The following is a 15,105-nucleotide window of genomic DNA, read 5'->3' as shown; positions in this document are numbered from 1 at the left end:
TAATAGCATACAGTACGTTGTCCTCAATGGCATGTGTTCATCAGAGACAAGAGTATCAACAGGAGTGCACAGGGAAGTGTGATAGGACTACTCTTACTCTCTATACAGGGTGTTACAAAAAGGTAGAGCTAAACTTTCAGGAAACATTCCTCACACACAAAGAAAGAAAATATGTTATGTGGACATGTGTCCGGAAACGCTTACTTTCCATGTTAGAGCTCTCTTCAAATCACATTAATCATGAAATGGAAACACACAGCAACAGAACGTACCAGCGTGACTTCAAACACTTTGTTACAGGAAATGTTCAAAATGTCCTCCGATAGCGAGGATACATGCATCCACCCTCCCTCGCATGGAATCCCTGATGCATCCCTGGAGAATGGCGTATTGTATCACAGCCGTCCACAATATGAGCACGAAGAGTCTCTACATTTGGTACCGGGGTTGCGTAGACAAGAGCTTTCAAATGCCCCCATAAAAAAGTCAAGAGGGTTGAGGTCAGGAGAGCGCGGAGGCCACGGAATTGGTCCGCCTCTACCAATCCATCGGTCACCAAATCTGTTGTTGAGAAGCGTACGAACACTTCGACTGAAATGTGCAGGAGCTCCATCCTGCATGAACCACATGTTGTGTCGTAAAGGCACATGTTCTAGCAGCACAGGTAGAGTATCCCGTATTAAATCATGATAACGTGCTCCATTGAGCGTAGGTGGAAGAACATGGGGCCCAATCAAGACATCACCAACAATGCCTGCCCAAACGTTCACAGAAAATCTGTGTTGATGACGTGATTGCACAATTGCATGCGGATATGCGGATTCTCGTCAGCCCACACATGTTGATTGTGAAAATTTACAATTTGATCACGTTGGAATGAAGCCTCATCTGTAAAGAGAACATTTGCACTGAAATGAGGATTGACACATTGTTGGATGAACCATTCACAGAAGTGTACCCGTGGAGGCCAATCAGCTGCTGATAGTGCCTGCACACGCTGTACACGGTACGGAAACAACTGGTTCTCCCGTAGCACTCTCCATACAGTGACGTGGTCAACGTTACCTTGTACAGCAGCAACTTCTCTGACGCTGACATTAGGGTTATCGTCAACTGCACGAAGAATTGTCTCGTCCATTGAAGCTGTCCTCGTCGTTCTAGGTCTTCCCCAGTCGCGAGTCATAGGCTGGAATGTTGCATGCTCCCTAAAACGCTGATCAATTGCTTCGAACGTCTTCCAGTCGAGACACCTTCATTCTGGAAATCTGTCTCGATACAAACATACCGCACCACGGCTATTGACCCGTGCTAATCCGTACATCAAATGGGCATCTGCCAACTCCGCATTTGTAATCATTGCACTGACTGCAAAACCACGTTCGTGATGAACACTAACTTGTTGATGCTACGTACAGATGTGCTTGATGCTACTACTGTAGAGCAATGAGTCGCATGTCAACACAAGCACCGAAGTCAACATTACCTTTCTTCAATTGGGCCAACTGGCGATGAATGGAGGAAGTACAGTACACACTGACGAAACTAAAATGAGCTCTAACATGGAAATTAAGCGTTTCCGGACACATGTCCACGTAACATCTTTTCTTTATTTGTGTGTGAGGAATGTTTCCTAAAAGTTTGGCCGTACATTTTTGTAACACCCTGTATAGATAAATGATCTGATAGATAGGGTGAGCAGCAATCTGTGACTTTTCGCTAATGATTCTGTAGTGTACGGAATGGTTTAGTCATTGACTAACTATAGAAGGATACGAGATGACTTAGAAAAAATTTATAGTTGATGTGATGAATTTCAGCTTGCTCTAAAAATACAAAAATGTGAGTTAATGTAGATGAACAGGAAGAACAATTCCATAATGTTCAAATGCAGAATTAGTAGTGTGCTGCCTGACACAGCCACATCAATTAAATGACCAATCTTTAATTTATGGGCAACTTTGAGCTTGACACCATGTTAAGTGTCCTGCAATATATGTTACAGACTACAGATGTAAAATCAAATACCTGAAAATGGCATAACAGGCCAAACCCTGGGTTGTATTTAAATAAATAATAAAACAGTCAAACGGTGGTGTGTTGCTTCAAAAGAAAAAAAGTCAATTAAATATCTTGCGTAACGCTGAAAAGCGTATGAAATGGAACAAGCATGTAAGGTCGGCAGTATGGAAGGCGAATAGTCAGCTTTGGTCTATTCGGAGAATTTTAGGAAAGTGGAGCTCACCTATAAAGGAGACTGCATATAGACCTGTAGCAAAACCCATTATTGAGTATTGCTAGGGTGTTTGGGATCCTCACCAGGTCAGATTACAGGAAGACTTCAAAACAATTCAGAGGCAGGCTGTTAGATTTGTTACCAGTATGTTTGATCAACACTTGATTATTATGGAGATACTTCATGAACTTAAGTGGAAATCCGTGGAGGGAAGACAATGTTCTTCCCACAAAACACTGTTGAGAAAATTTAGAGAACTGGTTTTTGAAGCCGACAGCAGAACAATCTACTGCCAACAACTTACATTTTGTGTAAGGACCACGATGGTAAATAAGAGAAATTAGGGCTCATACAGAGGCATACATACAGTCATTTCTCCCTCACTCCAATTGTGAGTGCAACAGGGAAGCAAAGTACAAGTAGTGGTACAAGGAATCCTCCACCATGCCCCATATGGTGGTTAGCAGAGTAAGTAAGTATGTATGTAAATCATCTGATTGATCTAACCATTGCTGCTACATTTAGGATTTCAACAACTGCATAGTTTTTACCAACTTTATCTGTGTTTTGTGTCATTTCCGTAAAAACTTAAGGCAGACAGTGTCAGTCATATAAAACATAGAGCAGAAAATTAATTTCAAAGCTGCTATAGAGTCATGTGGTGACTTAGATGGCTCACTGGCACAGTGCCAGGCTAGAAATCTAAAGATCTCGGGGTTTATCTCCAGTCAATCCTAGGATTTTTATCTGTCAATTATCACTTTTTTCACCTCTGGAAATGTCTATTGCCAAGAAAAACGCTGAGTTGCACTGTGGTTCAGAAGTGACATTGAACTGTTTCTCCCCCTATAACTGGCTGGGTAAGCCAGTTCAAAGGTCAGAGGAAAACAACATCGTAACACTTCCAACAGGACTATGCCTAGTAGAGCACTATTGTGTTCGAAATAATCTCTGCATTAGTAACTGCTTTACCACTTTTTACGGATTCGTGCTTGAACATTTAACAAAATTTTAATAAAACAATTATGCCAACATTCTGCTCTTCTCCCTCCCCCCCTCCCTCCCTCCCTCCCAAGGTTATGTTTATGAAGATGTTGTCACATGTGATATCACACTAAAACTCAATTAAATTACATAGTAACCACAGTCTATTTAATGACAGAATCTAAACCCTACATACCTGCTGCCTGATGTTCCATGGACTCTGAAACAAACAGAAGAAATATCCTAATGTACAACAATTATGTAATCAATGCTTGCTAGAAGCTACATAAAAATAAACAATAGTTGGAAGGGGGAACAACTGCAGTAGAACATGTACTCTGGATTTGAAATCATTTTCTTTTAAGTCATGGCAGAAGCTGTGGTTCATAATGCCTGAAATTTGCCAGTTTCGACATTTTCTGCTGTTGCCATATTTACTTAATTAGCTTCAGCTTGCAAGAATCTGGATACTGTAAACAATGAATAGGACTGATCTTTGTCTTAAGGAAACATGGAACAGCATCATCTCGAGGACAAATTAAATCAGAGGAATTCTTAAATAAGCACTATATTGTAACTTGATACATTTTGTGTCACTTGATATGGAATTCAAATGAAAGACTCGTATTCTTAGTTAACAATGTATGCAAAATCTCTGAAAGCCTCAGGCTTAGTAATTTGTCTGAAAGGCAAGGCAAACATTACACATCTGTAAAGAAAAATAGAGAGGACAGACATTATCAAAAATTTCCAACAGCAATTTAGAAGCTGAAAATATCTTCCAGTGACTTTTTTAAAGACTAAATATGTGAAATGAAATGAAAATCTCTCTTCAGTTTTTTTTTAAATCTCTTCAATGCATGTACTGAACCATGTCAGAGATAAGGTGCAACATGACACTGAACAATGTGAAGCAGAATATGCACCTCTGCAATTAGCAGTAACCTGCACCCTGCGTCCATTTAATGTGCAACAATAATGACTTGACAATTTAAATTTTTTTTTCTTCAAAATACCGCTCTGTGAATCAGTTAAATGACAAGGATATCATGCAAGTGAATCAATTTCTTCATGATTTTATTTGCCAGAAGAACAACATGTTATACATTTTTGAGTATGATAGCAAAAATTTCAATTCCTTTCGCTGACAAACTATCTTTCACATCTCAAGAAACAATACAGACAAGTTCTTTTTCTGGATATCCAGATTATATGGTAAGATTATTGGGTTGTAATGTTTATAGGGTGCACACAAAGACTGACCTGCATCTAAATGCAACCAGTTGCCTTCATATTGTAGAAGTATAGTGATCTCTTGTGCACTTTACAGTCACAGCCATAAGAATCATGAGCAGTAACGAGGAGAACACACAAACTATACATGGAATAAGTTTTTGTGCAAGCCATACAGTTTTCAGGAAGTGACTGGTATTGATACATCAAAGACAGCCATATGCAACAAACTACAGAGAAAGGTATGGAGAAAAAATAAGGAAAGAGTGAACAAAATGGTTCAAATGGCTCTGAGCACTATGGGACTCAACTGCTGAGGTCATTAGTCCCCTAGAACTTAGAACTAGTTAAACCTAACTAACCTAACGACATCACAAACATCCATGCCCGAGGCAGGATTCGAACCTGCGACCGTCGCGGTCTTGCGGCTCCAGACTGCAGCGCCTTTAACCGCACGGCCACTTCGGCCGGCAAAGAGTGAACACATGTAAAAATAGCAGACTGGAATAGTCAGTATGATATTAAAAGAAAAATATGGGCAAATAAATTTGGAATATGTATATTGGAGATAGGGCACATGGCAATACGTGCTAATATGGATAAGAAAAAATGGAGAGATGGAGCAAAAAGATAATGGGCAGCCAAGAAAGAGCATACAATTGGTGTATACATGGAAAAAATCAGAGAAAATTACATAATGATGATAACCTTGTACTACATCAGAAAATTAAAGTGGATAGAAGAAGACAAAAACAAAAAGAAAAATCAATAAAGGATGGAAAAAAGTGGGCAGAGAAAAGAAGAGCAACATACACAATTAGGCAAGGATTCTATCTACATCCATACTCTGCAAATCAATGTGAAGTGTATGACAGAGGGTATTTCCAACTGCACTAGTTATTAGGGCCTCTTCTTGCACCATTCACATATGGAGCACTGGAGAAATAGATGTTTAAACACCTCTGGTGCATACTGTAATTACTCTAATATTGCCCTTGCATTCCCTATGGGAGTGATAATAGGGGATTGTAGTATATTCCTAGATTCATCAATCAAAACTGGTTCTTGAAACTTGTTATAAGTATGCTTTATCAGAATAGGTGGCATCTTATATTCAAGTAACTGCCAGTACAGTTTCTTCAGCATCACTGTGACACTCTCCCACACATCAAACAAACCTGTGACCATTCATGTTGCCCTTCTCTGTGTGCATTTAATATCCCATCTTACTCCTATTTAGCAGAGGTCCCACACAACTGAGCAATAACTAACTACTCACTTCTGGGCACTGTTTTTTACTCACAGGATCTAGACAGATTAAAGATAAAAAGGGGCTAACTCGGCTGCAAAATTGGCATAGAATCTGTTAGGGATTTTATCATGCCCTTGAGCTTTGTTCAATTTTAGCAATCCAAGCTGTTTCTCAATGCCATTCATCCTTGCAGTGGTGCGAGAATTAAACTGTAGCAATAATCTTGGATTTTCATTTGTAAATGAATGGAAACCTCATTCAGCATTTCTGTTTTGGCTTTGCCATCCTCAATTTTAGTCTCATGCATGAATATCTGGACACTAACTTTGGTACCATTAACAGCCTTTACAAATGACCAGAACTTCTTTGAGTTTTGTAAGAGATCCTTTGATAATATGGCTATTATACAGCAGTCTCTGTGTCTTTATAAATGATCCTATATCATGCAAGGCTCTATCTCATAATGAACTGTTCTACTAGGTACAATGCCTATGAACAACATGATCAACTATTCTTCTAAATCTGAGCCAAAGATTTTCAATATGCCCCTCTTCAGAGTTAAGTGGTTCGAGCTTCTTATTTGGTGAATATAAACATGGTTCCGTCACATTAATGTGACCACCACCTATGTTCGACATAAACATGCAAATACATGTTCAACATCAAAATGCAATGACCACCCACAGATGGCACGTGGCAGCACTAGTAGTGGACAGTATATAAAACATGTCGGGGGGCATGGAAATTAGCGTTATCATTTTCATAATGTGGAAATGGAGCGATTTCTGTGACGTCCAAAATGGCATGATCATTGGCTTTCAGGTCAAAGAGGGAAGCATTTAGAAATGGCTAAATTTGAACTGTTCCTGGGCTGCCATGGTGAAAGCATAGAATGCATAGTAAAATGGTGCTACTCAAAACCAGTAAAAAGGAAACTGTGGTACACCAAAGCTCATAGACGACAGGGGCAAACACCACATGCAGAGGAGTGTACTGGCAAATACACATGCATCTGTTGAGCAACTGACAGCCCAAATGAATCGAGGGGCTACCTACAGTGCCTCCTCAATGACTGTTCGTTGAACATTGCTGCGTGTGTGTCTCTGCAGCAGGTGGCTGGTTCATACACCCAATGTTTTATGCTACATCAGATAGATAGCCGACACCTGACAATCATCAGAAGGATCCAGACTGGAGGAGGGAGTGTTATGGGCTGGAAAATATTTTTGTGACATTCCCTGCGTGATATCATTCTGGAAGGTACAATGGATCAACACAAGCATGCATCTATCCTTGGGTACCATGTCCACCCCTGCATGCGATTTCTTTATCCTTGGCATGATGGCATCTACCAGCAGGACAATGTAATGTGTCAGACAGATTGCAGTGAATGTGTAAAGTTCGAACAGCACCAGGACGACTTTATGATAATTCCCTGGCCACCAAACTCACTGTCTTTAAATCCAATCCAGAATCTGTGGGACCACTCGATCAGGCTGCTCACACCATGAATCCTCAACCAAGAAACCTAGCATGGCTGGCCATGGCACTGGAATCAGTATGGCTCCATATCCCTGTCGGTATTTTCAGAACATCATTGACTCTCTTCCTGCACTTCTTGCAGCAGTCTGTGAAGCAAAAAGTGTTTATTCAGGCTTTTGACAGGTGATCACATTAATGTGACTGGACAGTGTCAATTCTTCTACTTGTTTTAGTTTCCATTTGTACTTTCAGTAATCACTGTTGCTACAAGTGCCTCACTGTTACTGATACCAGTTTCTATGTGGATATCTTCAAAGAGATCAGCTCTATTTGTTGCTATTACGAGGGTGGTTTGAGAAGTTCTCGGCACGGAATAGAAAAAAAGTACTTACATCACTGAAACTTTTTTATTTTCCAATGTAGTCTACTTTTAGGTAAATGCACTTGGTCCAATGATGTTCCAGTGCCTTGATCCCATCTAGAAAATGAGTTTCCTCCAGGCCTTCAAAGTAGTTGTCAACTCCAGCTATCAATTCTTTCTTTGAAGTGAATCTTTGTCCACCAAGATAAAATTTCTGTTTTGGGTAGAGATGGAAATCTGATGGCGCCACATCAGGTAAATAAGGTGGGTGTGGCAACAATTCATACCTTAGCTCGTATAATTTTGCCATGGTGGAAGCACATGTGTGCGAGCACACATCAAGACTCACGGTACCCATCTTGCAGACAATTTTTTCATTTCTAATTCTTCAGTTAAAATGTGATATACCCTTTCAGATGACATCTGGCAAGTGTAAGAAATTTCACGCATTTTCAATCGGTGATCCTCCATGACCATTTTTGCAATGATTTCTGGAGAAGTGACACATCTTGGCTGACCACTATGAAGATCACCTAAGCTCTCCTGAACATATTTAAATTCATTAGTCCACTTGGCAACAGTTGAATATGCAGGAGCAGAGTCCCCCAGTGTATTCTGGAAATCAGCATGCTTTCATAATTTTCTTTACGACGTACATAATTACTGCTTGAATCTCGATTTTTCCCATCTTTGCAAATCACTACAGGGGAGTAACAACTGAACCACGTCACTGCCACAGCTCTCTTCTGAGAGCACCGACACGGCATGTGTTTACAGGCAACAGTCCAATGAATATCACAAGAAAAACTCGTTGCACTAGCGCTGACCTCTCGTGGTGATCCCATGAACTTTTCAAACTACCCTCATAGATCCAAAATATTCTATCATGAGTGGGTTTCCAAACAATCTGTTCTAGGCAGTTCTCAGAGGATGCATTTAGCAATGTTTCCAGGACATCTTGTCAAGCCTACCGCATAAAAAGCTGTTATGATGGCAACATCACTGAGGCACATATGTACTAGTGAACTTAGGTTTTCTCTCAAGTTTTCAGTTATATCTGGAGATGAGCCTGGTGGTCAACAGAATATCTCTGACAGAGTGTCTTGCGAAGATGATCTCCATGCAGTTTCTATTTTTATCTCGATGGGTTGAGTGTCTACTGTAGCAAATACACCACTCCCATTTACTGTTATCCTCTGCTTTGATACATACTTAAATTTTCCCTAAAAATTTCACTACTATTGATTTCAGGTTTTAACTAGCTTTTCTGTTCCTAGCAAAAGGGTCGTTCAAAAAGAAACTAGCCAGAGGCATAATTACAGAAACCAGTACCTGTATGTTAGAAGTGTTGACCCTGGCTGTTGAGACACTTATCCCACTGTGACACAAGGCAGTGAATGATTGTCTCATAAAATTCCCAGGGCTGTGATGTTAACCAGTTCCGCACATACAGCTGGACGTCATTGTCCGAGGTGAATCATTGGCCCCTCAGAGCCTTTTTAAGAGGATCAAAAATGGAGTAATCACAGGGACAGATGTCCAGACTGTGTGGAGGATGGCTGCGAACCTCCCATTTGAATTTCTGCAGGAGTGCCATGACTGTGTTGGCTGTATGAGGCTTTGCATTGTCGTGGAGCAGAATGAGCCCATGGGTGAGATTGCCTGGTCGTTTAGATTTGATCGCTTGGTGAAGGGTGGTCAAGGTTTGCAATAATGCTGGGCGTTCACTGTTGTCTGGTGCTGCAGAAAGTGAATCGGAAGGGGGCCATCTTGGTCAAAGAAGAATGTCAGCATAACCTTTCCTGCACTCATGTGGATGGCAATGTCCAGCTGTACATGTGAAAGTAGTTAACACTGCAGCCCTGAGAATTTTATGAGACAGCCATTCACCACCTTGTGTCACAGTGGGACAAGTGTCTCAACAGCCAGGGTCAATACTTCTAACACATAGGTAATGGTTTCTGTAATTATGGCTCCGGCTCATTTCTTTTTGAACGCCCCTTATATTATGCAAGTTCACTGCTTTTCAGGAGTGCTTCAAACTCTGGCACTTTGTTACGAATGCTTCAGCAGTTAACCAAAAGTATTTTAATATTCTCACCTGCAGAGGGCATTTCTGTGTATCTTATGCTGACACATCTAGGTTCCCTACAGCTGGATGGGGTGTTGCCTAATCTGGAAAGCTCTTATGTGCGCCCTAGATGCAGATAGCTACCTGGGTAGCACTCTCTGATGTGTAGTACACGCCTGACCCATTTAGGGGGACCTTACAGTTCACAGCCCTATGTCCCATGTCTAGGAAGTTGCAGGCTACCTTGTCGCAGAACATTCGAAGTCTCTGGTTAAGTCCTACTCGACTCACAATCAGGAACCAAGATCAATTCTGGTGATGCACATTATGAGCTTAGATGAAACACTGAGCAAGGCTGGTTTTTCCAATTTTCTCTGCCAGTCACTGAAATGATCCGCCTACGGCCTCGGAGCCCAGATGACGGGCATTGTTTTCTCAAAACTGTGCCACAATCTACAGTTGGTTGCACCCTGTTCCGTCAAATGGCTGCCAGAATAGTCTCTTCAAACATGTTGAATGTTGCCCCCCAGGCACATGCACTGAGTGCAATTGGCATTCTTTCAAATCCCTTGTTGTCATTCGCCTAAGTGATACAATTATTTGCCGTATGTTTTAACTGTCAATCATTAATAGACTTTACCCTTTTGCATCTCCTTCCTCTTAAAACACGACAACAGGTTTCCTAACAGGCGAAGTGAGCCTCACTAGCTCAGTTTCCATTTCTGTGGAAGGCAGCACCTTGAACTTGTTGGTTAGAAGGGATGGGTGTAACACCCTGAATTCTCCGTGGTACCTGTCTTCCCTACCACCGATGTGCCTCTCACAAACAAGGATAGAACCGAGGGGTTATAATTAAAATGCAGCTACTCACAGACATCCAGCGTGGGCCATAATTACCATATGGCAATGAAACATGGTGTGTAAATACAGAATTGACTTATGCAAGAAAAAGATTAGTATCAATTTTGGCACTAGCTGCAATCTGGCATTGTGAATGCAAGAAAGATATATAGAAATGTTTCCATGTGTAATAGATTAGAAACAGGACATGAGCAGAAAAGGTCAAGCAAGTGAGACAGGCATAATGTTGACTTTACTACTAACCACTGCTTAGACAATTTGCTTACTATGAGTACTGTAGACAACGAGATGCTGTACAGTGCCAGATTTGCTCTTGGTGGCCAACATTGAACTAATTTTTTTTCCACCGTAAATCAGTTCTGCATTAACACATTAGCATATCTACCTAGTCTCACTGTTATATGATAATTACAGCCCACACTGGATCTCCTTGAGCAGCTGTACTTTAATCTAAACCACCTGGTACTTCAGGTACTTCAAGTATCTCTGGTACATGACTCTTGCGTGCTCTCCAGAAACACCCATTTGCAGCAGCTTCCAACTGGTTGACAATAGTCACGGCAATTTCCAGCTTCTTACATGTGTCAACTAACTCATCCTGTGTTTGGGAACAGCATTCATGGTGGGGCTGCACCAAGGCTGGTGCAAATTTTACAGAATAATAAACAAATAACTTTTACAATAAGCCTGCTGATTCTCTTTTAATTTCTGGATCTGTTATGTTTTAGGTATTACTAATCCCCTTTTAGACCTCACGCAATTAGTGTGCAGAATGAGATTTCTATTAAACGTGTGATAATAGTTACAAATTTTCTGTTTTTGAGGTTATAGTTGCTAACAAATTCAAAAAACAGAGTTAATTTGATAAATGCAGACACATAAACTCTGCTGGAAGGGAAATTTAAATGTAACAAAATATGCTAATTATAATGCCTATTTTTTTTCTTTTCTTAGTATGAAATATGTTATGAACAGCATCACAACTTCTGAAACTTCTCAAAAACGTACATTTATTCACTGTGATATAAACTGGAATTCAGGGTGAATGATTCTTTGAATGAGGATACCACTGCTAAAAACCATATAAAGCAGAAATGCTGATTACAGCTGATGCTCTAGCACATCATACATTTTTTGCAGTACACCATACAAAAGTACACAATATATCATGACACATGCACAAAAATGGATTTAAATTTAACATAAAATTTTTGTACCAAATTTTTGATGTGCACTAATGTAGTGCAACATGTGTAAAAGAGAACTCATCTACCAAAGTTCTGAGAAAACTGCTATTAGAATCATACTTGATACTCCTTTGTGCTCAGTTATTCTCATCATTCACACATCTTGGTGGTTTCACATTCTCTTTGATCACTCAAGTGTATTTCATCTGACATGCACAAACAATAACAAAATGGAAGACCTTGTAATGCTGCAAAAATCATATTATGATAATTAATCATTATTCACTAAGAGTTTAGGAACTGTAGGCAAGGAAGGAAGGTGAAGGAACTGACAGCTATAAATCTAAATTATGATAGTACATCTGGTAATTTAACTTTGACAATGAGGCATAACAAATACAACATGAATGTCAAAATCATTGTTCAAATTCACAGGCTCCTGCAACCTGTGTAAATCTAAATAGAACTATTTTGGATATTAGCCACATCATTGTGAGACACCAAAACAACTAACATAGCAATACTTATATCATCTTTGCAGTGGTCCCTTTTGAACAGTTCAGAGTTCTTAAGAGGACCAGTGCAGAAATTTTTGAAATTTCTGCACGTTAGTTCTAGTGTTTCCTAAAGATGCAGCCTAATACTCGAAATGATTTTATTCAAACCATTTTTTGGTATTTGAAATCAATCTGACACACACATAAAATCCCAAAGTGATATATTTATAAACTCAAAAAAGACCGGCTGATAATCAAAATTAAGGTCTCTGTAATTTGAATATAAAAACTTTGGTACAAAGTAAAGAACTGCCATGAAACATCTAAAATCACATACCTTCCACAATCTGTTTTGATGCCAAGGGTGATGGGTTGGAGCAAGCATATTGCTATTCTCGACTGTGAGATCGGTGATGAAGGGTACCTCTTGAACTATCACGAGACTCAATAAGAGCTTCTTTCCGCACTATATCTATGTGGCCAAGGCGAATCATGCGTTCTTCCCACTCTTGCAGCCGTTCTTGGTAGTCTGCAAGATCACGCTGTGACTTTTTTGAGTACTCCTCCTTCTCATTATCAGGTAACTGTTGCCATTCCTCTGCAACTTTTGCCTGCCATTCCTGTAACAGTATGCATAATATCATTACAAAGCTTTCAAGAAAGATTATTCTAAATGTGTCAAACATATTTCCTTTATGTTGTGTAGCATGTATTTACAATGATTGTCAAATTATGAAAATAATTAGAACTAATTAATTATTCATCAAATACTTCAGAATATAAAGAAGAGAGGCATTAATTTCACACTGTTTAATTTTTAACATTTTAAAGTATTCATTCTTTTAATAGCATGATTATGATAGTGACTTTCAACTCTGGTAATGTTTTGCATATGTGAAAAGCTGATTCCTCATGTGTAGGCTCTTTGTATCCCTGTAATTTGTTGGATGAGCTAGTTCATGAGGTGCAGAAAGCAAAAGCATATCATCTATAATAGAGCAATTCATGCTAAACTACCTTGACCATGAAGACAGTCTATCCATTCATGTAAAAACCATCCTTTCTGTTAGAAATAACTTCATTTTAAACTATTGATGTCAACAAATTCCTCTTTTTCTGAAACACTTTTCTTTCATTTTATATCCTCTACTTTCGATAATCACTAACTATTTTACTACTCAAATAGTAAAACTTGTCAATCACTTTTAATGTCTCATTTCTTAATCTACTATATTGATGTTTATCTTACAGCCTCCTTTCAATACACTATCCCCTCTATTCAACTGATCTTCCATTCCTTATCTGTCTCAGACAGCCTCAAGTCTCAAACATTTATGATGTATACATGCAGACTGAAGCAACAAATGAAAATGTGTACCAAGGCTGAGATTCGAACCTGGGTCTCCTCCTCACTTAACAGATGCGCTAACCACTACTCCACCCAAACACTGTGGCTTTTGCACAAATGCATGGACTACCCTAGCATGCCTCCCTCCTCAATCCAAATTTCCATTCATGTCTCAGGGATCGCTCATTTCCTTTCAAGCTGAGACGCTATTCCTATACAGTTGGAGAGCCTCTGCAATCCCATTCAAGTTAAGGGGGAATACCAAGTGGAATGAGGCATGAATGGGAATTTGGACTGAGGAGGGAGGCATGCTAGGGTAGTGCATGCAGTTGTGCAAAGCCACTGTGCCAGGTTGGCGTAATGGTTATTGCATCTGCCTAGTGAGCAGGAGAATTAAAATGCCATTGGCAAAACGTCACTTTTTATTTCATCTGCCTAGTGAGCAGGAGAATTAAAATGCCACTGGCAAAACACCACTTTTTATTTCTACTGCCTGAACTTTAAATCCTTTTTAAAATTTCTTCTTTGTTTCCTTCATAGCTTGCTCATTGTACCACCTCAATGACATATGGGATAGGTTACAAGTCTGTCTCAGTCACGTCTCAACTACAGCTTCCTTCTTATGTCCTTTGAATCTTGTAACTCTGCCATTTGGTATTTGTATTAGCTGTAAATAATCTTTTTTCTTGCTTTGCAGCAAAGCAGCAAAGAGTGTAGTCATGTCAACACTGACAAAAGCTTTCTCTAAAACTACCAATTATATAAACAGAGGTTTATCTTCCTTCATGCTAATCCTATCTTTTAGAATAAGCCATAGCATCAGTATGACTTCATGTGTTCCTATGTTTCTCCAGAATACACAGTAATCTTCCCTGAAGTTAGCTTCTACCAGTTTATACATTATTCTGTGGCATCAATATTTCGCAACCATGAATTATTAAACTGATAGTTCAGTCGTATTCCTCACATCTGTCAGCACCCGCCTTCTTTGGAACTTCAATCTGAGGTTAATTTGTCTGGCTCATGTTTCTTGCACACTACATGGAATAACTTTGTCGTGGCTGGCTCTCATAAGGATCTCAGTAATTCTGGGGGAATGTCATCTGCTCCTGGGCCTTATTCCTACTTAGGTTTTTCAGTACTCTGTGAAATTCTTCTTGTAGTATCAGGTCTCCCATTATGAACAAAAAAAGTTTTGCATCACCCTGGTTTCCAGAATTCCTGAAGATAGACATTAACTGTAGATACTGTATCACAGACACAGTCCCTTTGACTGTTCAGACATGTCACAAAACCAGTCCAAAGATGTAAACAACCAAGCATGAGCAGCACCTATTAGACGGAGGGGGTGTGACAACCAATAAGTTTCAGTCATTCCACCAGGAAGGAGGTACATGGCTTATGTTGTCTGTAGTTCAACCATGCCTAGACAGTCAACACCACTGTTCAATCATGTCCACATTGTTACTTTGTGCTAGGGAGGGCTCTCAACAAGGGAAATGTCCAGGCATCTCGGAGTGAACCAAAACGATGTTGTTCGGACATGGAGGAAACAGGAACTGTTGATGACATGCCTTGCTCACGCCACCTAAGGGA

The 15,105-nt window shown here is 39.8% G+C and overlaps 1 protein-coding gene across 3 annotated transcripts in view; it reads right to left on the bottom strand.

Annotated features, from left to right (window-relative positions):
* Positions 1-15,105, bottom strand: part of LOC126236969 (transcription factor A, mitochondrial) — a 112,906-nt gene that overhangs the window by 20,773 nt on the left and 77,028 nt on the right. For all 3 annotated transcript variants that reach the window (XM_049946675.1, XM_049946674.1, XM_049946676.1), the window contains exons 5-6: positions 12,499-12,781; positions 3,414-3,437 (exon numbers count right to left, since the gene is read on the bottom strand). In XM_049946675.1, coding sequence (XP_049802632.1) covers positions 12,551-12,781 — 231 coding nt within the window. In that variant the 3' untranslated portion in view covers positions 3,414-3,437; positions 12,499-12,550. The remainder of the gene's footprint in view (positions 1-3,413; positions 3,438-12,498; positions 12,782-15,105) is intronic.

The sequence above is a fragment of the Schistocerca nitens genome, chromosome 2 (genome assembly GCF_023898315.1).
Source record: "Schistocerca nitens isolate TAMUIC-IGC-003100 chromosome 2, iqSchNite1.1, whole genome shotgun sequence".
NCBI classification, from domain to species: Eukaryota; Metazoa; Arthropoda; class Insecta; order Orthoptera; family Acrididae; genus Schistocerca; species Schistocerca nitens.
The sequence above is the reverse complement of the archived record's forward strand: the minus strand, read 5'-3'. Positions and strand labels throughout refer to the sequence as shown.